Source organism: Mesoplodon densirostris, chromosome 4 (genome assembly GCF_025265405.1).
Source record: "Mesoplodon densirostris isolate mMesDen1 chromosome 4, mMesDen1 primary haplotype, whole genome shotgun sequence".
Lineage (NCBI taxonomy): Eukaryota > Metazoa > Chordata > Mammalia > Artiodactyla > Ziphiidae > Mesoplodon > Mesoplodon densirostris.
In genome coordinates, this window is record NC_082664.1 from 149566350 (window position 1) to 149592012 (window position 25663).

The window sequence follows — 25663 nt, forward strand, 5'->3', positions numbered from 1 at the left end:
TTTAATCCCCACTCCAATATTCCTGCCAAAAAGTCTCCTACCTAGCCCATGGTTGAATATTTATTGTTGGATAACTCTGATTTTAAAAACTTTCTCATATTGAACTAAATTATGCCTAAACCTGTAGCTTTCACCGTTTGAAAATACACAGAACAAATGTAAACCCTTTCTTCATGACAGCCCTTTGTGAATTTGAAAATATCTCTAATCATAGGCTTTTCCTTAAACTTCCTTGGAACTTGTCCTACCTCTCCCTGAAACTTTCATTTGATCTTTTTCCTTCCCTTCAGCACCAACATTTTGGAAAGAATAGTCTATAGATGTGGTTCCAACTTTGTCCTGTTTTATATTCTCTTCAACACCTTGGATACAAAATCTGATCCAGCAGTTCTCCAAACCGAAGCATAGGGGCTCAACCCAGCAGTCAAAACAAAAGGAAAAACAGAGAGAGATTAAAGGGGCTCTCTTTTGATGAGCCCTTTGAGTATTCTAATCACTGTACTAAGAGTTTCACATATATTTTCTCATTTCATTCTTAGTAGACCCTACGTGGAGTATGTATTATTGACCCTATTTTACTCTTGAGGAAAATGAGTCTCCTAGAGTTTGAATTGTTCAGCACCCTGCAGCTTGAAAGGGGTGGTAGGACAGGGCAGGTTTTGTAAGTGGGCTGTTTGCCTCTAAGGTCTCTGCACTTACACACCAGGCATATAAATACAAATAAAGTTGAATGTGTATGCAGAGGTAGAGATGAACCAGCTCATCAGTTAATATTATTGGGTGCACATCATGTAAAAGACGTATTTGTAAAATAAAAAGAAATATAAGACATAGCCCTTTTTCTCATACAAGGAAGCTCACAGTCTAGCAAATACACACAACTCACAAAAGCAGTAATTCACAAAAGACTGAAGGATATCAGTATAAGCATATTCTATGAGATAGCTCTCTCAATTCCTTCCTTATATTTTAAAAATTGTTTATAAAAGTTTTTATAAAGATTGTGTATATATACACACACATATATATATAATGACATACAGGTAGAGATAAGTATAGGTATAGATAATGATAAACAGAAGGAAATGCAAAGATACAAATACAGAATGTAGAGAGATATGGATATATCATCAATATTAAGATGCAGGTATAGATTGAGATTAAAAACAGAAAAAAAATTAAAATAAAACGATGGACCAGAAGGATATACATCAACTTCAGAATAGTGGTCATTTGGGGGAAGAAATGAGAGAATAGGACTAGGGTAGGGATAGAAAGAGAGGGAAGGGGTGGGAAAGAGGAGAGAGGAAATATCTGTGATGTTCCATTCATTTTATGTACATAAAATATCTGAATAAAATTATAAATAAAACACTAAGAGCGGGAGTGTCAAGGGGCAGTCTCAAGTCTTTTTTAATTCTTTGGCCTTTGGAGAAGAATCATATAAATGACAGGGTACTGTCAAGCTTTATATATTATTATATCTTTTAAAAACTATATTCTCATAAAAGAGAGCCAACTCGTACATTTAAGAAGGATAACACCATAAATACGGTTTCTGACATACAGAAGGTCTCACATCCCCGTATCTCTACCCGCTCCTGACCGCCGTGCTTCTGTCTGTCTGCAGGCAGTGGGCTGCGACCGGCAACTGGGGAGCAACGCCAAGGAAGACAACTGTGGCGTCTGTGCTGGTGACGGCGCCACCTGCAGGCTGGTGCGGGGACAATCAAAGTCACACGTTTCTCCTGAAAAAAGTAGGTTTTAAACCCGATACGATGTTACCATAAAACATGTGCTTTAGACCGTCTGATACTAGAATAACATTTTCCTAATGCTGAGCTTTTTCGCTGGAAAGAACATTTGACCCGTGTTCTAAAAGACAAATTTCTTCCAAAAAGTGTAGTATATCAAATTCTTATTCCCATTACCTCTTTTTTTTTAAAGATTTTTTTTGATATGGACCACTTTTAAAGTCTTCATTGACTTTGTTACAGTATTGCTTCTGTTTTATGTTTTGGTCTTTTGGCCAGAAGACATGTGAGATCTTAGCTCCCCCACCAGGGATTGAACCCATACCTCCTGCATTGGAAGGCGAAGTCTTAACTACTGGACTGCCAGGGAAGTCCCTATTCCAATTACCTCTTCTAAGACTACCTGTTTCTTTGAACATATGCCAATACAGAATATAACTATTTTTTTTAATTTGCTGATTTTTTAAGGTAAACTATGAGTCATTATTTTTTCTGCCCCCCTCTGATTGCTAACAGGGTAGAAAATATTGTCATGCATTGTTTGCCCATTTATACTTCTTCATGTTTCAATTAGCTGCTGAAGTCATTTACTCTTTTTCCTATTTGGATGGTGATCTTTTCCTTACTTGTATCATGAATATATACTATTTGTTTGTCTGTTGTACCTATTTCTAATGTTCTCTGTTTGTCATTTGACTTTCAATATTGTTTGTGTTTGTAGAATCAGTAGTTTCTAAGTTCTACATATTCAGACTTTTCCATCTTTTAAGTTCAATAATATCTGCTTAAATTTTTTTAAAAAAAATTTCAGGGTCAGTCAACGTTGTCTGTAAAGGGCCAGAGAGTAAATATTTTAGGGCTTTTCAGCCCATATGGTTTCTGTCTCAACTACTCAACACTGTGCTGTTGCCAGGCAAAAGCAGCCACAGACAACCCGTGAACCAATGGGCACAGCTGTGTTCCAATAAAACTTTATTTACAAAAACTAGCCTGCAGGCTGAATTTGACCCTCAGGTTGTAGTTTGCTGACCCTTGCCTTAAAGGGAAAAAATCATACATGTGCGCCTTCTGCCAGTGCTTTTTTTGTGTGTTCCTACTTTATTTTAGTTTTTATAAATTTATAAATTTATTTATTTATTTTTGGCTGTGTTGGGTCTTTGTTGCCGCGTGCGGGCTTTCTCTAGTTGTGGCGAGAGGGGGCTACTCTTTGTTGTGGTGCGCGGGCTTCTCACTGTGGTGGCTTCTCTTGTTGAGGAGCACGGACTCTAGGTGCGTGGGCTTCAGTAGTTGTGGCTCGCGGATTCTAGAGCACAGGCTCAGTAGTTGTGGCGCACGGGCTTAGTTGCTGTGCTGCGCGTGGGTTCTTCCTGGACCAGGGATCTGACCCGTGTCCCCTGCATTGGTAGGTGGATTCTTAACCACTGCGCCACAAGGGAAGTTCCTGTGTGTTCCTACTTTAAACTCTTTTATTTCTTCGTGTTTATTTGGATGTAACTTATGAAATAGGGATTTTACTTATTCTTCCAAAATAGGGAGAACCTTACAGGAGGGGTGGAAGGTGGGGAGGATTTTCCAGGCAGAGGAAACACAAAGTCATGGTGTGACCCTAGAGGGAAGCCTGGACTTTGTTGAGGAACTACTAGGATTGCACATTGGTTAGGGTGGGGGAATAAGACAGAAGGCAACCATAAAGGCCTTCATCATTGTGCTTCACATTTCAGGTTAAATGGAGTCATTGAAGCCATTTAGGCAGTGGAGTGGCATGGTTAGATTTGTGTTTTAATGAAATAATTCTGGCTGCATGTGGAGGTGAGCCAGGAAGCAAGGAGTCTAAGCAGGATGCTGTTTTTAAATACTCCAGGGTGTTTGAAATAATGAGGCCTTGGTCGGGAGTAGTGTGGTGGGAGAGGCAGAGGAAGAAACAGATGAGAGAGAGATTTAGGAGAGTCAGTGGAGTTTGATAATTCTTTGAATGAAGACTGTAAGAGAGAAAAGAAAGGTAGGATGTTGCAGATTTTCCAGCTTGAGCAGCTGGGTGGATTTATTTGCTGTTCATCAGGGTAAGGAATGCATGGAGAGGAGATGCATATCAAAGATAAATGTTCATATACACATGTTCCCATTTCTCTTCCCTCCTGCATCTCCCTCCCTCCCACCCTCCATATCCCACCCCTCTAGGCGGAACATGTGTATGTGTATAACTGATTCACTTTGTTATAAAGCAGAAACTAACACACCATTGTAAAGCAATTATACTCCAATAAAGATGTTTAAAAAAAAAATAAACGTTCACCTCCTTGGGTTTTTCTTCTTTCCCGAAATTTGGCCCCTTAAGTATTCAGTGCCTTGGTACCTATCTGATACCTTCAAACAGATGTTGATTGTCTTTGGAGTGGAAGAGTTGATCTGAAACATGATAGTCCATTGTTGCTAGTGGCAAAATCCCCATCTTGGTGGTCTTTAGCTATAAATTAGCCGAGTCTCTCCAAAGAGAGTATATAGAATATATCAGGAAGTCATGACAATTTAGCCAGGGAAAAAGTTTAAGGGAATTCAAGTGAAAAGATAATGAAAAGAGTAGGTAAACTCAGAACTTAGCCAAAGCAGTATGGAAGCTGAAGGAATAAGTAATTCCAAAAAGGAGGTAATAGTTGGCCATGTTAAATGCTGTTTTGAGGTAAGCTGGAATTAAGGTCCAAAAATTTCTCCTTGGCAATTTGAAGCCAAATTTGTGACCTTCGCAAGAGTGGTTTCAACGAACTTCTGGCTGAAACCAAAGCCTGAATGCAGTGGGCTTAGGAGTGAACAGAAGGTGAGAGAATGTATCAAGGGAAGGCTTTTCCCAGGAATAAAGGAGGGGTACACACCCACACCATGTCAAGAACTGGATAACTACAGGCACCCTTGAGAAATTAACTGTGTTCCAATACAGTGTTTTGTCTTTTTTTTTTTCAACTCTGTTCATTAGGAGGTAGAGTCAGCTGCTTAAGAGTGAGGGCTCTAAAACAAATTCACAAATGGGGATAATAATTATGCTCAGCTCTTAGGGTCATTGTGAGGATCAAATTGGACTATATAAGAAAAAATGTGTGACACATAGTTAACACTGGCTGAAGGATAAAGAAGATGAGGCAGATGACCCTACTCTCCAGCCATCCTTTTCTTCATTGGAAGCTGTGATCTCTACATCACTTCCTTCTTCTTTAGGATAAAACATTGGCAAAGGGATTAACAGTAGAAAAAACAAAATTTTAAGTACAACAAAATATCTGTGCAAGCTTTGGGAATAGTTGTAGCAGGAGGGTGCTTAGTGACTTGAGAAACAGGTTTAATATTCTTTCATTGCAAACAATACTATCATACAAATTGTCTGTTGCAGACAATAAGCACGAGTGGGTGTTTTGTGAGCTAATACTATGGTGCCAAGGAATTATAAAAAGATTTCAGGCTCCCTAAAATCTAAATAAAAAATAAATAAAAAATATATAAAATAAATTAAAAACATAAAACAAATTCACAGATGTAGAAAACAAACCTGTGGTTACCAAAGGGTGGGGGACGAATTAGGAGTTTGGGATTAACAGATACAAACTACTATATATAAAACAGATAAGCAACAAGGATATACTGTATAGCACAGGGAATGATACCCAATATCTTGTAATAACCTGTAATGGAATATAATCTGCAAAAATACTGAGTCAAGATGCTGTATACCTGAAACTAACACAGTATTGTAAATCAACTATATTTCAATAAAAAAAGAAAAGAGTGAGGGCTATCAGGGACTCGAGAGTGCTCCCATCAAGGAAAGGAGGATAAGGCACTCATCAAAGACAGTAAGGAGGGGAATTCCCAGCGAGACTCTGTGCTCTCACTGCTGGGGCCCGGGTTCAATCCCTGGCCGGTGAACTAAGATCCCACACGCCACGCAGCACAGCCAAAAAAAAAAAAAAAAAAAAAAAAGACAGTAATGAAGTGGAGGAGTAGCTGCAAGGGGGCCTAGGTGAGATTGGAAGCCATAAGATCCATGGGCTTCCTGAAGGAGCTGGCTTTGAGTGGTGGGGTACCAGTGAGAGATGCATTCTATGGCAATTCACAGAAGACCCAACTTATAGATACAGGAGTTTACATATCTCTTCTAACAAGAAGTTTGGAGCTGGCAGTCAAGTCTGGGGAAGCTGTTTTACTATGTTTTTGAGGAACCAGGCTCCTGTCTCTCCTTCACCAGTTTAGAGTATGGCTTTCATCTGGGGTTGCTAAGTCACTATTAAATACTCAGACAACACATCCACACAGCAGATGAGAAAGAAGAAGGTGGTTCAAAAGGCATTCTTTTAATACTGTGCCCTTTAGTCAGGAAAGGAAGTCTTCCTCAGGGAGTTTTGCCTTGCTGACCAGAACTGTGGCATATGACACACTGGCTTCTAAGGAGCTGGGAAACCAAGTATATCACATTCCATCCATTCTGTTATTAGTAATATTGATCTAATGCTTTATAATTCCCAACATTCTCTTCAGGCATATCATTTAATTCCACCGGCCCCCTTACATTGTGGTTTTGACATTGTCTGACCCATTTTACAGGTGAGAAAACTAAGGAATAGAGAAGTTAAGGAATATGGTTAAGAAATTGGAGTCTGGGGCCAGATTGCCTGGGTTTAAATCCTGGGCCTGTTGTTTACTAGCTCTGTAAACAGAGCAAGTTTTTGAACTTTTCTGTGTATCTTGACTTTCTCATTTTAAACTGGGAACAGCAGTTGTACTGCCTTTGTGGAGTTATTGTCAGGATTAAATAACTCAGTCATGCCGAGCATTCCAAATAGTGTCTGGCACCTAGAGAGAGCTCAGTAAATGCTAGCAATATTTTTATTAGAAATATTGCTCATATGGGTACCAAAGGATGTCACACCTCTAACATAACATTAAATGTAAACAGATTTCGAAATCAACACTTGGTCCGCCGGGGCTTTGTTTTTGAGAGAGCTACTGATGGGTGTGGAGGAAAGTCTTGTCAAAGGTGTCAAAACACAGTGAATTGTACGACAAACCAAAGATAGAGGAAAGAACAAGATCCAGAGGAAGACAGTGAAGAACCAGGCAGGGCTGTGAAGAGTTAACTAGGACAGCTTTGGAATGAGAGGACTAATGGGGGAAAATCTTCACCAGCTCAGGCCTTGGGGAAGTGCCTGCAGTTACTGTTGGCTTTAAAAAGTGTGGAAATCTTGGGCTTCCCTGGTGGCGCAGTGGTTGAGAGTCCGCCTGCCGATGCAGGGGACATGGGTTTGTGCCCCGGCCCGGGAAGATCCCACATGCCGTGGAGCGGCTGGGCACAACGGTGAGAGGCCCGCGTACCGCAAAAACAAAAACAAAAACAAAAAAAAAAGTGTGGAAATCTCATCAGAAAGGATGTCATCTTGTCAGGGTCTGAGAGAGGTTAGAAATTGAGAAAATTCTAATTGAACCAGAGTAGAAGCTGAGTGAAATTGGGTCAAGAAACCAGTCTTTTTGGAGAAGTTTGTGGAGGAGGCCCTGGGGTGGGAGGGGATGGGATGGGGGCTGTGCTGGCTGAAAGGGGCTTTTACCTGCTTGACTGCATCGTTCCTCACTCTTGATAAGGTACTTCGTATCCTCTCTCTCTCTCATTGAATTCCAGCTTTGGGATTATAGATCCTTTCGAGAATCTATTGATAATTATGCATTTTCTCTCCAGAAAAATGCATGTGTCCCCATAAGCCCCAAATTTGCCATTCCGATGTTTTTGAAGGGGTCTCAGACCCCTGATGCCAGTTCAGGACAATCCAGGAGAAAGGCCCCTAAAAATCTGATATTTTTGATTAATTTCTGCAAAGGAAGAGCAGCTGGAGCTCACAGACAGATCCCTGAATGCAGTGAGGAGAGCTATGCGGTGAGAGCTGGGGGCATCCCGCCCGCGGCTGACAGAGTCTTCAGGCTCTTTATGCCTGTGCTGGGGCTGAGGCTAAACTTAGCAAAGATGCCTGCCTGTGTGAAAACTCGGTGCTTCTCATCCTCGCTTTTCCTTACGGCCCCTTCATGTCTGTTGCTGCTCTGAATCTGGCCAGCTGAAGCTGTTTTTGGCCGGGGTTTTCCATGGGCCATATGGAAGCACTTCCCTATAATCGTGCTTTGTGTGAAAGAAATGTGGGAAACGAAGCCACGTCAATCCCTAAGTGTGCATCACCAGACCTGTGGGGTCCACCAGGCTCCTCTGTCCTCACCTTGCCAAGCAATCATTCCGATCTTCCCCGGGACTGACGCTATTGGCACAGCCCTGCTCTGGAGAAAGAGCACAGGGTTGCTCAGGGGCCCTCGTTTCCATCCTGCAGGGAGGCAGATTCAAGGTGTAAGAGCCTGGAGCCAAAAGCTTTGCTATGAGAAATACCAGAAATTAATCCACATACAGCATGCATATTTCCTGTTCACAGGCAGAAGGAGAGAGACTGAACTAACAACTGGCATCAATAACTTTGGCTGTTGGAACAGGGAACTGGAAGCTACTCAGTTTTTAAAGAGGGAAAACTCTAAAAACAGCAACACCCCTATTTGGAGCATCTTGATTTGGTACTTAGGGACTCACTTGTTTTTCCAGGTTTGCCCATTATTTTGGTCTTGTCCACACAAGGGCATGCACCCATGAGACAAATAAATAAATAAGCTCAGCTTGTCTGATATGAGCTGTTTATGTAGTTGACCCTTGAACAACACGGGTTTGAACTGCATGGTTTTGGATTTTCTTCAGCAGTAAATACTACACGATTAAATGATCTGTGGTGGGTTGGACCCACCCACTCAGAACTGCGAACGGATATGAGGAACTGGGTATACGGAGGGCCAACTGTAAGTTATACTCAGTTTTTTTTTTTTTTTTTTTTCGCCTCACTGTGTGGCATGCAGGATCTTAGTTCCCCGTCCAGGGATTGAACCTGTGCCCCCTGCATTGAGAGCACGGAATCTTAACCAGTGGACCGCCAGGGAAGTCCCTATACTCGGATTTTTGACTGGAGGGGGTTGTCACTCCTAACCCCCGCGTTGTTCAAGGGTCAACTGTACATTTTTCCCTGGTGGCAACTAAGCCTATTGATACAGTGATGCCTAAGGCTGAGCTGGAACACCAGCATTATGCTCAACTTTGGACATTGTGAAGATAACCACACCTTCTTACAAAGCATCCCTGTGTACTCCTGACAGATACAGCATCCTGGGCTAGGCGGACTGTGGGGCTGCCTCACAGGGTAATTCTCACAAGGTTTTCTCTTCATACACTCTTCATTTCTCCTTTGACTGTCATTTCCAAAGATAATCTGTGCATTTAACTTATTCCATAACAAAGAAGACTGTATTGGCTTGCTGACATGCTAAACAGATTGGTTTCCCTTCCTCCTGCCTTCTTATTTCATTTTTTCTGCCTCCTTATTCATCTTTCTTGGGCAAGATTCTGATGGATAAAACTCTTATGCTAGAACTGTGTGTGGCAAAAGAATATTCAAACCAAAGACCCTGTTCATTTTATTTATTTTTGACTTTTTTACTTTTTTAAAATATTTCTTGGCCACGCCGCACAGCTTGTGGGATATTAGCTCCCCGACCAGGGATCGAACCCGCACCGCCTGCATGGAAGTGCAGAGTCTTAACCACTGGACCACCAGGGAAGTCCCAGACCCTGTTCGTTTTAATAGGATGTTTCCCCATTTAATTCACGAGAGAGAGCATGGCATGGAAGAAGATCCCAAGACTGAAAATCTAGAGCCCTGGGCTTTCACCCTTGCCTTGCTCTCTCCCATGTTTTTATGCTTCTCCTATGTCCTCTGCATAAAAAAAAACAAGAGGAAAATGACATGCAGGTGCTGTTGAGAAAGAGTGTTATTGAGGCTGATTTTCACAGAGTAGCCGGACTGACCAGGAACTCCCCAGCTTAATACCTCTTTGTGAATTGCCTTTAGTTTTACACTTAAAATAAAATCCATACCCCTTTCCATGACTTTCAAAGTCTTGTGGATCTGGCTCTTACGTTATGTCATGTGTACCATTTTTTTGCCCCTCACTCACTAATCTCCAGTTATACTGACTTTCTGGATGATTTTAGAATGCCAGGTGCCCTTTTCCTCCGTGGCTTTTGCATTGACCAATCCCTGAGCCTGGAACATGCTTCTCCCAGCTCTTAACTGGGCTACCTCTTTTTCAACCTTGAGTTCAAGTGTCATCTCCTCAGAGAGGTTTTCTTTGACCAATCCACCTAAAGTCAGCCCTTCTCTTTTCTATTTCCTTCTTAGCCTTTATTGCAAGAAGTAATTATTTCATTTACAGTTGTCTCTTAAATAACATGGGTTTGAACTGCGCAGCTCCACTTATACGTGGATTTTTTTCAATAGTAAAGACTACAGTACTATATGATTCTCAGTTGGGTGAATCCCCAGATGTGGAGCCTTGGATACAGAGGAAACACGGATACGGAGAGCCGACTATAAATTATACGTGGATTTTCAACTGCGTGGAGGTTCAGTGCCCTTAACCCCTGTGTTGTTCAAGGGACAGTTGTATTTATTTGTTTAATTGGTCTCTCCTACTAGTCAGGCATTGCAAAAGCAGACAACACGTCTGTGATTTTCACCATTTTATTCCTAGTGCTTGTATAGTACTGAGCACGTCACAGGAGCTCAATAACTGTTGCACGAATGAATGCAGGCTCTTTGCTGGAGACAACTCTGCTTCCTATTATGTTTTCAGTGAGACTAAATAATATTGTGCAACAGAACTGGACTGGAAGCCAAAGACTAGGGTAATAACCTCTGCTTGGCCACTATCTGTGATCTTAGGCAAGATCACAGGAACTTTGGCTTTTTCATCTGTGTCCTGAGACTGTTAGCACAGATGATTTCTAAGACATCTTTTATTTCTGAAAGTCTATTAAATATATTTGTAATTTATTCCTTATTTTCAAACACAGAGATCTTGGGATTAAATGGAGGTTAAAGAAGTAAGTCCTAGGATCTCATATGAAGAATTTTCCAAAGCTTTAATGAAAAGATTCCACAGAGATGGCTTGTCTTCTTAAAGAGCGCAGGAGATTTTACATATTTATATTTGTTTACACAGCCTTCTTGGCCCCAAATTCCCTGTCTTTGGTGATAAGGATGCCTTCTACCCACCCTGGTACAGGGAGGGTCCCTTCCCCTGAGATTTATCTCCTGCTTTCCTCCAGTGGAGGGTCAGAGTGTCCTTCTTGTGCTTGCTGTTTCTCAAGTACCTTTAATTCAAAATAATCAGTATGCCAAAGTGGCATATTTTGGGGTGACATATTCTGAACTTCTACATCCCATTACAGAGTCAGAAGGCAAATGACCATTTAGTCCTCACCAGGCTCTTGATTTCTTAGATGCAGTCTGAGGGCAGAAAAGAACTGTTACACTAGGATGCTGGGGAACATCTGGACAGAAAGATGTTGTTAGATGCTGTATGTAATGTAGCCCCCTCTACTGCATGTTATTCAAAGCTAGTCCTGGAAACAAGCACCAAAGCATACACTGTTAGGCACTCGGCCTGTTACCATGCTCTTTTGGGGTAAAGGCATTTTAAGCCCTTAAAGAGATATACCTCCAGGTTGTTTCTACAGAGACACCAGGGCTAATAGCTAAGGACACTCATTTGCAGATTCAGCAATAAGAGACATCCATGATGTAGCACATGAGCAGCTCAGGGTAGGAGTAGGGATGTCATCGCAGGGCAGGTGTAGGTATGGGAATCGGTTTTCAGCGTGCAGCCGGTTGCTCTCACCAAGTCAAATCCCTGCCGTGTCCCTTCTCTACTTTTGAAAAGACGGTTATTAATTTCTGATTTTTACTTTGCCCATCTTTGTTCCATGGCACGTCTCATTTATCCCACCTCTGTGTCAAAAGGCAGTATGTGGATAGTCCTCCAGCTTCAGAATCCGTGTAGCCACACACTGGCTTTCCCTTCTTTTGCCCCCTCCGTCCCCCACCACACCCACAGAGGGACCGATAGACTCAAATCAAACTTGGCTACCCTAATTTGGAAAGTTGTCAGCCCCTGTTCTACACAATGTCGTTTTAGGTTAAATGATGCCAAGTGGTTACGGGTGTGTACGAGCATTAATAAACACCATTTTTGTGTTTATATGTTTTTCAGTTTACAAAATGAATGCTTTCACGCCCATTATCTCGCTTTAAAGGAAAATAAGTATTATTTTTCCATTTTTTCCATAGGGTTATTATTATTATTAGCATTAACATTTATTCAGGTACTTTTCTTCCTTTTTTAAAAAATAACTCCTTTGTTTTTTGGGAATGGAGAGGAGATTGGAGGGTGTGTGTGTGTGTGTTTGAGCCTAAAAAAGCTGAAGAAGATAAATGCAGGGTCAAGAAAGTAACAGGAAATATGCGTGACCGAAAGTTTTGTTCGGCAAGATACCCAACCAGATTTTAAAAATCAAAAAAAACAAAAACCAGGAATGGAAAAGTGGAAATGAGGTTGTTAAAGTGAGAGTAATAAAAGAGTCTGTCTCTTTTCTTGTGTTACCACGGAATGTGTGTATTTAGGTTGGTGTAGTTCTAGTTTGACTTTATAGTGAAAATAAGCGATCTGGTATAAATTACAGTCCTTCTGGGCTGAAACTGATGTTTATTGATTAGTTAATATTGTGTGGACAATTTATTTCCTGTACATCTTGCTACTTAGCAAAACTGTGATTCTGCGGCAGGAAATGAGACATAGAAAAAATATGATGGAACAGCTGGACTTGAGCATTTATGTGTGGGAGGGAAGTTAGTGGAAGCAAACTTCGTAGATCCTTGAGTCAGCCCAGTGATTGCGAAATCAAATAAGTGAAACCCATAAAATCAAAGTCTGTAAAGAATATACTTGTGATGGGACAGTTTGGGTTTATACAATTATAACTTGGTCTCAACAGTAGAAAAGTTGAGTGCAGTTTTTGGTTCTGACCCCAGCCCTACTAATTAGGAAGTCTGTGATCTTGGGCAAGTCACTTAAACTTGCAAAACTTCAGTTTTCTTTATTGTAGGAATGGGTTTTTACTAGAACAAAGGAGGCATTTATCTCAGGTTACCTAGGATTGTGCCTGGGGGCATAGTATGTGCTCAGCGTGGTTTTAATAACTTTTACTTACCCAGTCCTACTGGTGGTTAAGTTCTCTTCTAAGCCCTTTGCGTGTATTATGTTATTAAATCCTCTCAACAACCCCTTGAAACAAGTATTCTTATTATCCTCAATCTACAGATGTAACTGAGACACAGGGAAGGTAGAGACTTGCCCAAAGTCATACAGCCATTGTAAGTGGCGGAGCTGGTATTCCAATCCAGGTTGTCTGGCTCCAGGGTCTGTGATCTTAACCACGATTCCATATTGACTCTCCCAGTAGTTTGTAGAGTAAAAATAATGCAAATGACATTAAAATTGTGATGAGAAGAAGCCCTGGAAGATGGCACAGTGAGTAGCAGTATCAAGGATCTCTTACCCCAAATTTCAATGAAAAAATGTTGAAATAGTTCCAAATAATGAAGGTGTTCCCCAGGAACCAGTTCCCAACACCACCACCAAATCTGGGTGTTCCCAGATGTGGACTTGCTGTTATGAACATCGTAGGATGGGGTAGAGAAGAATCCTTCCTCCATCTGGTATGTTCTCAACCATTGGATTCTACACCATTAGAAAGTATAATATTTTAAAGCAGCCTCAGAAGCAGACCTGATTGGTGGCCTCATATGCAAACTTGTGAGAGGAGGTTTTAAGTGGTCTATACTTAACCTGTCCTGAAGCACAAGAAGCAGCTTGCTCCTATGAGGTCTGGGTCTAGCTCCAGACTGAGGGGGGATTAACCTGGAGGCCATTTGTCTGGGGCTTAAAAGTGTCCCATTGTAACAGGGGAGACAAGGAAAGCATGATAGCAGTATTTATATCAGAACTAGTAGAATCTGAGGCAAAAAAAAAAAAATCAAAGAGGAGTATTTTATAGCCACCAATAATCAAAAAACAGTCTTAAAAATTTGTGAATACCATTACATCAAAATGTATAAAGAAAACAAAGCCCTATAGGTCTGTAAGAAGAAATTGAAGCAAATAAAACTGCTATGAAAGACTTGAACACACTTCAGTCAGTAGGAGCTGCACAGCAGTATTAGTAATGTTACATTAACAGGTATTATTGAGCATTGAATTTTGGCAGAATGTAATGTCTTTTCAAGCATTTATGGACCATTTACAAAAACTGATTCTATGCTAAACTCCAAAGAAGATTGTAAAAAAAACCAAAACACCTCAATAAAACAGAAACCATCAGAACAGACCTCGCCCTGCAGCTGCACCCATCCGTTCTTTGCTCCCTCCCATCACAGAGGCACAAGTGTCTGTCTTCCTTTCCAAGGCTAATTAATCCCTCCATCTGTGTCCTGGCTTCCAGCCCCCTCTACTTCCTCAGGGATCTCATCCCACCCATCATCCCCTCTCTCTTCTTTATCCTCTCTTGTCTCCTTTTCCCATCAGGGTTAAATGTGACCAGATGTCTTCCATCTTAAATAGAAGTATAATTTACAAAATATGTGTGTGTGTATATATGTATACATAATATATGTATACGTATATTAGTATGTGTGTGTATATATACATCTTTTAAACTCCGTATCTCCAGCTACCACCCTAATCTTTCACCTAGCTTTATTGACAAGTTTTGGAAAAACTGTTTACATTTCCTGTTTCTACATTTTTGTCATCATTTAGTCCTCAAACCACAGCCCCCTGTGCTTACTACCCAGTTGAAACTGCCTTTACAAAGCCCATTAACAAGCTTTTTACTGCTTCATCCATCAGCACTTTAAGCCCTCATCGGTAGAACATTTGGTACAGCTGGCCCCTCCCTCCTTAAAATTGTCTACCTCACAAGGGTTCCCACTTTATTTCTGGTCAGACCTAGAATTGTGCCATTTCCTGCAGAACAGTAAAGAAATGCTGAAAAGTTTGTGACTACAGAACCATCCCTGCTTCCTGTCCTAAAGACCTGGAGTTTTCCCTCACCCTGGGTCAGTGCTATTGGAAACATAGCTCACAGATGCTCCGTAGCAGCATCATATGGAGGCTGCTGGATGGGCAAATTCTTGGGCCTCACCCTAAACTTCTGGGTCAGGATTTCTGTGGGAGGAGCAGGAATCTGTGTTTTAGTAAGTTCTCCAGGTGATCCTGGGAGGCACTGCCCTGTAAAAGTACCACAGGGACGTCAGATGTATCAAACTGTTCTGTAGGAGAGTTACAGAAACAAAAGGGAATTTCAGTTTAGGAGAAGGCATTTAAAACTGTACAGCATAGATTACTTTTCCATAATCTAAGGACGTTGAATCCTTTCCCTACTTCTTTTTTTTTTTTGGCTACACCGCAGCATGTACAGGATCTTAGTTTCCCAACCAGGGACTGAACCCGCTCCCCCTGCATTGGAAGCACATAAAGCCTTACGTGGGGACTCTTATAGGTTTCTCCATCTTAGCCTTGCCCAGCTGCCCTGCAATGTGCATTTCCCCACAGGTTAGTACTGTAGGCGACTGGGGGTTCATTGCTGTCTACACACATTTCCCCCGAGTTTGAACCATCTGGCTAAAAGTGCCAGGGGTTCTAGTCTAAGAGGTTTCACTTAAGTGTGTAATTGTCAATGGATGGTAGTTGGAACACACACATACACACACACACACACATACACACATACATGCACACACACAGGATAAATGCTTCTCAAAGACCCTATAGCCTAGTTCACAAAGATTTTCTAAGAGAGTGCTTGGCCCAGTTGATCTACCCAAACAGGATTCCTTCAGCTCAAGAAAGCTTTCTAATTTATTATTTTCAGAACAATTTTTGTTACATAAATGTCTCTTTTATTTAGACCATTTATTTTTTCATAATATTGACTTTTTAAAGCGTTCATCCCAGTTGTCTTATAGCATTTCCCATATTCTGTGTTTGTCTGATTGCCATTTAATTTGTTGATCTCCCTCAAGTATTTCCTATAAACTGAGCCGTGAGGTCCAGGGCTTGATTAGAACTGGATTGAACATCTGTGTGATGTCAGCCTTCCCAATATTAGTAATGCTGTGTTTGATCACTTGTCTAAGGTGGGGACATACAGATCACTCTGTTATGTAGATCCATGTTTCCTTGTAAGAAACCTGCAGGGTGTTATCTTAAGGTGTTAAATATTCTGTTTTGCAACAATTTCTCACATGATAGGTTTAGCATCTGTTGTTGCTCCTGGCTTGAAACAGTACTTACACTGGGGTTTGGTTGCAAAAGGTAATTTTCTAATTCTATCATTACCTCTACATTTACTTGCAGACATTCTTCTGTAAAGAAGCTCCCCAGTCATTTTTTTCATTTCTCACTCTGTATTCAGGGATTTTTATTTATTCAATGTTTTATAATATTATAGACAGTATTCATTTGGGGCCTCATATAGTCCAAAATGTGGCCAGTGGGGGCAGTTCAAGGTGACTCCTTTTGACATAATTCTGTTGGATTTTAAACACTGCCTTGCATTCTAAAACAACAAGGTGTTTTAGGCTCTCTTTGAATTGTTTTCCTTCTCCAGACCTAGAATTGCCTGTATTTTCATGGAGCCTTGGTTCTTTTCAGTGGGGAATAGTATTTAGAGCCCAAGATATAGGCAATACTTATTATTCCTGGGGAATCATTGCTTCCAGGCCCTTTTCATTACAGATAACTTTGAAAGTACAGAAGAGAGAAAAATGACGACTTCACATCTATGGGCCTATTTAAAGTTTATTTTATGGTTTCTTTATTTTTATCATTTTTAAATAGAAGTATTTCTTGACAGAAGTCAGAAGCAAATAAAAAGTTGTCTGTATTCTGTGTTATTCATCAACATAATATTATTGACTCTTCTACCTTAAATAATGACACAGTGAAGTACATGTGTTTGGTTACTGTCCTTAGCATTTTGGTTAGCCTCAGCTTACTAAGAATTGTAGTCATTCTGACTCTACTTGGAGATCCTTGTCACCCTCTGGTATTGTAGATGCCATCTTAAAATCTGAAGCCACTGGAGAATTTCCTGAATAATTTAAAAAATAACATTATAGAAAAAATCAGTGCATTTTTTTATTGTATAAAATTTGGAAAATACAGAAAAAACATAAAAAGCACATTGAGTATGATGTTAGCTGTGGGTTTGTCATATATAACAAATATATATGCCCTTTGTTATTTTGAGATATGTTCCTTCTATGCCTAATTTGTTAAGAGTTTTTAATCATGATTGAATTTTGTCAAATGCTTTCTCTTTGTCTATTGAGATGATAATATGATTTTTTTCTTTTATTCTATTAATGTGATGTATCATATTTGTTGATTTGTATATGTCGAACCATCCTTGCACCCCAGGGGTAAAGCCCACTCGATCATGGTGTATGATCATTTTAAAGTGCTGCTGAATTTGGTTTGCCAGTATTTTATTGAGACTTGTTGCATCTACAATATATTCATTAGGGATATTGGTCTACAGTAGTTTTTTTCTTCTTGAATTTTAAAGTAGTTATATCATTTACAAATAAGGTTTTTAAATTTTTTTATTTCCAATATATAGTCCTCTAATTTATTTATTTTCTAATTACATTGACAAGGATAAGAATGTGGGGAAAAAATGATGATGATAATCTTTGTTTTGTTCCTGACTATGGTGGAAATAATTCTAATGTTTCACCATTAAGTCTGCTCATGGCTTCTGATTCTTTATTAAATTGAGGGTGTTTTTTTCTATCTCTGGCTTTGTAAGGAATCATTGTAATGCATGCTGAATTTTGTTAGCTACTTTTTTTTTAATTTTAGAATTTTATTTATTTTTTATATGGCAGGTTCTTATTAGTGTTAGCTACCTTTTTATATTCATTAAAATGATCATAATGTTTAACTCATTTGATTGGTTAATATAATCAATTATATTAATAATTTTCCTAATGTTGACTCAATCATTCATTTTTATAATATGCTCTATTTAGTCATGATTTATCATTCTTATGATAGAGTTCTGGAATTTACTTGCGTTATTTTATTTATTATTTTTACATCCACAGTCATAATTAAGATTTAGTTCACATATTTATTTATGTGATCTCTGTGTTTGATTTGGGTATCTGAGTTATTTTAGCTGTGTATCACTACCGGGAAACTTTCATTCTTCCTATATCTGCAACTTACTTGTTTGCTTTGAGGTTTTGCAAAACTCATCCAACAAAACATTTGGGCCCTGGTTCTTTATTTTCTTCTTTCTCTCTTTTTCTTTTGTAAATAGTGTTTTTAGTTTTTAAACGGTATTTTAAAAGTAACCCATCAGTACATTTTCATTATAAAAAATTCAAAACGTGTAGAACTATGTTTCCCTTCACGCACTCCTAGAACTCTTTTCTTTCCTCAGAGGTAATCACTGTCCATGGTTTGGTGAAAGAGAACGGAGGCTTTTTTTTTTTTAAAGTATTGTTTATTTACTGGACCTGGGGCAGATTAGATATACAACCAATTTTAAATTTACATCTTTTAACTCAATTTTGAAGTGTTTTCACACACACATGCACACAAATTGGCATGCAACAGTTGTCCTAAGGTAAAACCCAGTCACCTTAAACTGTTACAAGTATTTTCACCCAAGGTTGAAAAATTGTTTATCCTGAACATGAAAACCTGTAACAAATTTAAATTAATTGTATAAAACTCGTTACTTGTAGTTTTCCCCTTGCAAAGATCCAAAAATAATGTGTACAAGTAGCTAATATACATCAGTCACAACATAAACCTGGATCATCCCCACACCAAAACTAGATGCTCCTTTAATTTTAAACCCATCATCAGAGGCCAAGAGAAAGTCATTTCGTTTTATACAAAACAAAATTCACATGTGCCAAAAAAGAAAGACCCAAGAAAAACAGAAACAAACACCCTAGTACTGACAGTAATGTTCAGTACACCAATTAAACAGTGGCCAAAATGCCACTGATCAAAAATAAAATAGTGGCTGTATATCACTGCAAAGAAATCCAAGAGGCTTTTAACCCTTTGGCATCAGAAATCCAGATTTTTCCAATTATGTGAATGCATACCTCCTCCGTGCCAAGAGTAGAGAAAGTGGATAAGCCAGCGTGGAAAGAAAAAGAACCACCGTTCACTGCAACACCCAGAGAATTGGCTTTAATAGACACTTCTTACAAGGTTAGGCAGAAACCAAAAAATGGTTATTAGCTGCTTGTGTCAACAATTTTAAGTGGAGGTGATTGAGTTCTAAGGTTCAAAGTAAAACTTTAAAGGGGAAAAAGGTTGTTGGTTTAAGTCTTATCTTTAAAGCAAAAACCAGATAGACAAAGTATAAAAGTACCAACCTGGTAGCATCCTCTAAGTCACAGAGCTCTGCCATTAGGCTGGACAGAAAATGTCAAGGTTCAGATTGTCGTTTCTCATAAGGACTCAACAAAATGAATCTTTAATGACTTGAACTGCAGGATAAGGGATCCCAAGAATGCAGTCATTTTAGTAAAGTGCTATCAGTAAAGTACTATCCTGAACAAACTGCATTTTATTATGAAAACAAAAGGAAAGAAGATATAATAAGGACTATGCACCTATATTCCACTTACAGTGTTTGAGTTCTGGAAGGACCTGTATAATGGAGGAAGAATTCAAATATGAAATCATGCCAATCACAGGTCGAATTTCACTATAACTTTCCTAAAAAAGTGTTTTCCCCCAATATCTGATAATCACAAAGAAACAGAAGCTGTGAATGTACAGTTTAGAAAATAAAAACATAGAAACTAATGACATTATTATGACCAAGACGTTTGGTAAACAGTGAATTATGAGTTTGGGATCATCAGCAAAAGGCTTTTTCAACAACCCTCCAGACCTCAAAAAATCCTCAGATAGTAGATCTGTCCCAGTGTCATGGCAACTAGAACAAGAGCTTCCAAGAAGGGCCAAAGGACCACTCTGCTGTTTGTGTTGTCATTGACTGCCCTGTGTATTCTCTCCCGAACTTCCACGTATTCCTGTTCATGCTTTACAGCTGTCATCACCACTGCAAGCTCGTTAATCATTTCTTCTAGCTTGTTCTGGTGAGCTTCTCTTTCTATGTCTTGTTGTTTGGGGGCCTCCCCAATTTCAGTGGTGAACATCACTATCTTTGGAGTCATGGTGGACATCCTATTGCTAAAACAAAACTTATATGTTCCATCCATGTGAGCAGCAATTGTGTATTTCCCACTGGACTCCCGGTCTCCTTTATAAATTCCTTTATTATCAGGCCCTGTAATCTCCACGTCGACGTCCAGGAAGCCGCTCTCAGCCACCTCGAAGACGAGGCCCATCTTGGTGCCCGAGGTGACCTGCTGGAAGAAGCACTCCTCGGCATGCGCATCGATGCTGACGAAGTAGCCCGAGGCCGTGGCCAGGAGGGCGGCCCGAAGCACCAGCAGCTCAGCGAGCGTCACCACGGTGGGGCTGGGGCCGAAGCCAGGACCGGGACTGCGGCCTCCAGAGCCGCCGTCGCTGCCGCCACCTCCGAGACTTATTGTTTAGTGGGCTCAGGCTTTCAGTTTTGCAAAATGAAAAAAGTTCTGGAGATAGGTTGTGATAATCTGTCTTACCCCATCCCCTGGCAAAAACCATTCTATTTTCTGTCTCTATGAACTTGACATACCTCATATAAATGGAATCATACAGTATTTATCCTTTTGTGACTGACTTATTTCACTTAGCATAATGTCTTTGTGGTTCATCTATGTTACATAGCATGTGTCAGAATTGCCTTACTTTTTAAGGCTGAATAATATTCTCTTGTGTATATTTACCACGTGATAGATTTCCACTCATCTGTGGATGCACACTTGGGTTGCTTCCACCTTTGGCTGTTGTGAATAAAGCTGCTATGAATATGGGTGTACAAATATCTGACTACCTGCTTTCAGTTCTTTTGGGTATACTCAGAAGTAGAATTGCTGAATCATATAGTACTTTTATATTTAATATTTTGAGGAACTTTTTTCCATGGTGGTTGAACCATTATTTTGTATTTCCGTCAGCTGTTCACAAGGGTTCCAATTTCTTCACATCCTGACCAACACTTGTTATTTTATCTTATTTTTTTAATAATGCCCAGCCTAATGAGTGTGAAGTGGTATCTCCTTGTGGTTTTGATTTGCATTTCCCTAATGATTAGTGATGTTGAGCATGTTTTTATGTGCTTATTGGCATTTGTATATCCTCTTTGGAAAAAATGTCTATTCAAGTCCTTTGCCCATTTTTAAATTGGGTTCCTTTCTGTTGTCATTGTTTTTGAGTTGTAGGAATTTTTTTTTTTTTTTTTTTTTTTTTTTTTTTGTGGTACGTGGGCCTCTCACTGTTGTGGTCTCTCCCGTTGTGCAGCACAGGCTCCAGACATGCAGGCTCAGCGGCCATGGCTCATGGGCCCAGCTGCTCCGTGGCATGTGGGATCTTCCCGGACCGGGGCACGAACCCATGTCCCCTGCATTGGCAGGCGGACTCTCAACCACTGCGCCACCAGGGAAGCCCTGTAGGAATTCTTTATATGTTCTGGATATTAACCAGAACATATCTGATATGTGATTTACAAATATTTTCTCCCATTCCATGTGTGGCCTTTTCACTGTATTGATAGTACCCTTTGATATGCAAAAGTTTAATTTTGATGTAGTCCAATTTATTTATTTTTTTCATTTGTTGCCTATGCTTTTGAAGTCATATTCAAGAGATCATTGTCCATATAATTGTTTTTTAACTTTCTTTTTTCATTAATCAATATATATGTTGGCAGTCTTTCCACATCAAGTAATGTGGCTTCCACCAGTCAGAATGGCCATCATCAAAAAAATCTACAAACAATAAATGCTGGAGAGGGTGTGGAGAAAAGGGAACCCTCGTGCACTGTTGGTAGGAATGTAAATTGATACAGCCACTATGGAGAACAGTATGGACGTTCCTTAAAAAACTAAAAATAGAACTACCACATGACCCAGCAATCCCACTACTGGGCATACACCCTGAGAAAACCATAATTCAAAAAGAGTCATGCACCACAATGTTCACTGAAGCTCTGTTTACAATAGCCAGGACATGGAAGCAACCTAAGTGTCCATTGACAGATGAATGGATAAAGAAGATGTGGCACCTATATACAATGGAATATTACTCAGCCATAAAAAGAAACAAAATTGAGTTATTTGTAGTGAGGTGGATGGATGTAGAGTCTGTCATACAGAGTGAAGTAAGTCAGAAAGAGAAAAATACTATATGCTAACACAGATATATGGAATCTAAAAAAAAATTGTTCTGAAGAACCTAGGGGCAAGACAGGAATAAAGATGCAGACTAGAGAATGGACTTGAGGACATGGGGAGGGGGAAGGGTAAGCTGGGATGAAGTGAGAGGGTGGCATGGACATATATACACTAACAAATGTAAAATAAATAGCTAGTGGGAAGCAGCCGCATAGCACAGGGAGATCAGCTCGGTGCTTTGCCACCACCTAGAGGGGTGGGATAGGGAGGATGGGAGGGAGATGCAAGAGGGAGGAGATATGGGGATATATGTATATATATAGCTGATTCACTTGGTTATAAAGCAGAAACTAACACACCACTGTAAAGCAATTATACTCCAATAAAGATGTTAAAAAAATGTGGCTTCTTATCATAACTTTTATCAGTTGTAGAGTATTCCTTAATATGGATATACCATTGTTTATTTAACCCCTCCCCAAATGGTGTATATTTAAGTAGTGTTCATTGCTTTTTTTGTATGTATGTATGTATGTTAAAAACAAACAGAAAATCCAGAAAGGATATTTCTCAAAGTGTTAGAAGTGATGATCTCTGGAAATAGTTTCATTTTGTCTGGTATGCTTTTTTGCATTTTCTAATTTTCAGTAATAAATAGGTATTTTTATTTAATAAAACTTATGAACAAGTCAACAAACATAGTGACATCCTTTGATCAAACAATTTCACCCCAGAGGCTCTCAAAACAAATTCTTCTCTGTAAGTTAAACAAACAAAACACAACATCTGCTTGAAGTAATTCATATTGTTGATAATGTACTAATATCATTTAATAATACACTTAATGATCAAATAGGGGACTGGGGGATAGAATTTCATATGCCCTTAGATTATTACGTGCCAATGAAAATCAATTTCAAAATGTGTAACGGCATGAAGGAAAAGTCTACAGGGACCAGGATTTCCACTAGGTAATTATCTAGGCCAGGTATTATTGAAATTTTTTGGTGCAGGACCAGGTAGTAAATATATTAGGCTTTGTGAGCCATATTGTCTTTGTTACAAATACTCACCTCTGCCTTTGTAGGGCAAAAGCAGCCTCAGATGAATGGGTATGACTTGAGGGCCCTAGTTTGTGGACTCACTCAAGTAGACCAGTGCATTTATTTAAACTTTTCTTTAATGTTTTTTAAAAATATATTTAAATGAAATTATGTGATTAGTATTAATATTCCTTATACACAGTAGCTGCTTTCCAAAGATTTCTTGACTGAAGATGGAAATGAAATATAGTTAAGAACACTTTACAGATGCTCCCAGTTTTGAGTTGCTTATTTTGATGGCCCTTTAGTGCACAAGTTTTATTACATTTGTCTTGTGTTCTTTCTTAGGGGAAGAAAATGTAATTGCTGTTCCTTTGGGAAGTCGAAGTGTGAGAATTACAGTGAAAGGACCTGCACATCTCTGTAAGTAGAATTTAATCTTAACATGTTTTTCTTTCCTGAAAATTTATTTAGCCAAAATATATATATATATTTCTTTGTGTTATCGGGTAGGTAGATGAACTTCTACCAGTCTGCAATAGTCTATATCACTAGGGAATGATCTATGACCCTGAATTTTTTAGTTCTCATGCCCTAGTGGGAAATTAATCTCCTCATGGGAGAGGAAATCAAGTTATATGTGAAATAAACTATTTTTTATGTGGAGAGTAAACTAGGAGTCTGGAGTCTTCTGGAGATCTTAACAGTTTGGGATAAAAAATAACAAAACGAAATTTAAAACACAGAGCTGTATCAGTGAATATAGCTGACAAGTACATGCTCCGTTGCCAGCATATCACAACCTCAGGTCTAGGGGACACTGAAAGTAAACACTGGTTTCCCAGAATACTAAGAGTCTGAAACAATAGAGGATTGAAATTGTATTGTTTCTTTGGCCAAAGTCACATGGCATCTTTCTGTCTTAGCTTTTCTGGTCTCTTAGGACCCAAAGGAACTAGAAATACCAAAGTTTGTCTGCTTCTCTTCCAAGATTTCCTGTGGCCATAGGCAGGGCTTTCTTAGTCTTTTTCCCAGGAAAATGAGTTTTTGTCAAGACTGAGACCCTGGCCTTGAAGAAGCTTACTGTGTTCAGCTCTATCTTTCTGTAAAAAGTACGAAACACTATTTGTAACTGTTTTAAAGCCACACAAATCAAGGTCTACTGGATTAAAATGTGACATATTTTGCCATTTTTTTTCTGAGCCACCATCTTAGATTTTCAAATCATAAAAATTTCTCAGGGACACAAGCATTTTTGGTAGCTTTTAAATTAGTGTTTGTCCATGTGTGTTATATGTGTTTGTATATTTTGGCTGCAGTACCGATAGTCTAACCAGAAATGTCCTTTGAGAAAAGTTTATATCAAAATGTTTAAGGTCAACAAGGGTATAGATAAAAATCTTGGGAAAAGAAAGAAATTCTTTAGTAAATTATGACCTAAATTAGGGAAGCAAGAGAATATCTTTAGGACAATGAGGGTGAACAATTATTGGAAAGTCTTTTTCAACCCTTACTTTATTATATGAATTATGACTAAAAGAATGTGACTGATGTATTTAACTAAAATATTGAAGTGTTTATAGCCATATAATGGTCAGTTCACTCAAGGCGTTCTCTACAATGAAGCATCAAAACATTTTTTAGGCTTCTTTTTAAAATGGCTTAAGGTCCACAGCTCTTGATGAGAGTAGATCTTCATCCTTGTAAATGCAAACTTGATGTTTGAGAACAGGTGAAAATCATTTAGATCCAAATTTTGTGAATCATTTGAGTGATCACATTGTAAAATAGCGTCCTGGATTCAAAACTGTGAAGTGCTGAACATTCATAGCAGCATAATTCATAATAGCCATAACGTGAAAACAGCCCAGATGTCCATTAACTGATGAATGGATAAATAAAATGGGCATATGTGGAATATTATTTGGCTCTAACAAAGAATGAAGTACTGACATGTGCTACAATAGACATGATCCTTGAAAACATTATGCTAAGTGAAAGAAGCCAGTCACAAAAGGCCACATATTTTATGATTGTCTTTATATAAAGTGTCCAGAGAAAAGCAAATCTAAGGAGACAGAAAGTAGATTGGTGGTTGCCTAGGGCTGGGGTGAATTGGGTTGGTGGCAGGTCTGGGTTGTTAACGGATATGGGGTTTCTTTGGGGGGTGGCAAAAATGTTCTAAACTTAGATTTTGGTGATGGTTTCCCAATTCTGTGAATATGCTGAAGCCATGAAACTACATTTTAAATGGGTGAATTTTATGGCATATCAAAAAGATGTTTTAAAAAATAAAAAAAATTGCAGTGACTGGGTCTGATTTTCTCGTGATACTACAGACAATTCTTTAACATTCAGCTCTAAAAAGAGATTTATAAGCTCTAAAAACAGAATAAGTACACAGTAAACAGTTTAGGTAAAGATGAGTACTTTGAGGTAGAATATTCATTTACATACATATATGTTCTGGCGTATTAAACATAACTTTATACTCAAGACTGGCATGGTTCCAAGAACAGAGCTCAAATATATTGCC

The 25663-nt window shown here is 39.2% G+C and overlaps 1 protein-coding gene and 1 pseudogene across 1 annotated transcript in view; one reads left to right on the top strand and one right to left on the bottom strand.

The window, feature by feature from the left end:
* Positions 1–25663, top strand: part of ADAMTSL3 (ADAMTS like 3) — a 377697-nt gene that overhangs the window by 167752 nt on the left and 184282 nt on the right. Inside the window, 2 exon segments of the mRNA XM_060097479.1 lie at positions 1631–1757; positions 23476–23550. Coding sequence (XP_059953462.1) covers positions 1631–1757; positions 23476–23550 — 202 coding nt within the window.
* On the bottom strand, positions 19663–20439 carry LOC132489260 (transmembrane emp24 domain-containing protein 2-like; annotated as a pseudogene).